Source organism: Penaeus monodon, chromosome 31, assembly GCF_015228065.2.
Source record: "Penaeus monodon isolate SGIC_2016 chromosome 31, NSTDA_Pmon_1, whole genome shotgun sequence".
NCBI classification, from domain to species: Eukaryota; Metazoa; Arthropoda; class Malacostraca; order Decapoda; family Penaeidae; genus Penaeus; species Penaeus monodon.
The window spans coordinates 15,915,910-15,916,556 of record NC_051416.1 but is presented as its reverse complement, the minus strand read 5'-3'; the positions used below and the strand labels follow the sequence as shown (position 1 = coordinate 15,916,556).

Genomic DNA, 647 nt, shown 5'->3' with positions numbered 1-647 from the left:
GCTTTTTAGGTTACGATTAGAGCCCATTTTTTATCATTGTTATTGGGTAAGATTGTATAAATTACCTAAATATCTTTCTTTCTTCCTTCTCCCAATGTTCGTATTGATAAAATATTTCCCATTCTCTGTTCCCTCCTACGTCCGGGCTACATACGGATAGACTATCTTCGCATCCCTCGCCCCTCCTCCTCCCAATGTCTCCCTATCTCTCTTCCCTCCCTCTCCCGTTATCCACCTATCCCTCTCCCCTCCTCCTCCCCTTAGATCCCTCTCCCTCTTCCCTCCTCCCCCATTATCTCTCTATCCCTCTCCCCCTCCTCCTCCCCTTAGATCCCTCTCCCTCTTCCCTCCTCCCCCATTATCTCCCCGCCTCTCACCGCTCGGCTCTCCCCCCGCAGGCTACGAGTGGATCGGCTGGAAGAATGACACGCGGCAGACGCGGCCCGTCGAGATCACGTTCGAGTTCGACTCCGTCAGGAACTTCTCGGCCGTCCACATCTACACCAACAACTTCTTCACCAAGGACACGCAGGTGAGGCCGCCGCCGCGCTGGCCACTGTGAACATTTTGCTTTGCTTCCCTTTCCTCCTCCCCCTTTATCAGGCTCCTCTGACCCCCCTTTCTCCGTCCGCTCCTCCAGGTGTTCT

General features: G+C 54.3%; 1 protein-coding gene across 1 annotated transcript in view; it reads left to right on the top strand.

Annotated features, from left to right (window-relative positions):
* Window positions 1-647, top strand: part of LOC119593050 (discoidin domain-containing receptor 2-like) — a gene marked incomplete in the record, with an annotated part of 52,427 nt that overhangs the window by 49,321 nt on the left and 2,459 nt on the right. Inside the window, 1 exon segment of the mRNA XM_037941950.1 lies at window positions 399-519. Coding sequence (XP_037797878.1) covers window positions 399-519 — 121 coding nt within the window.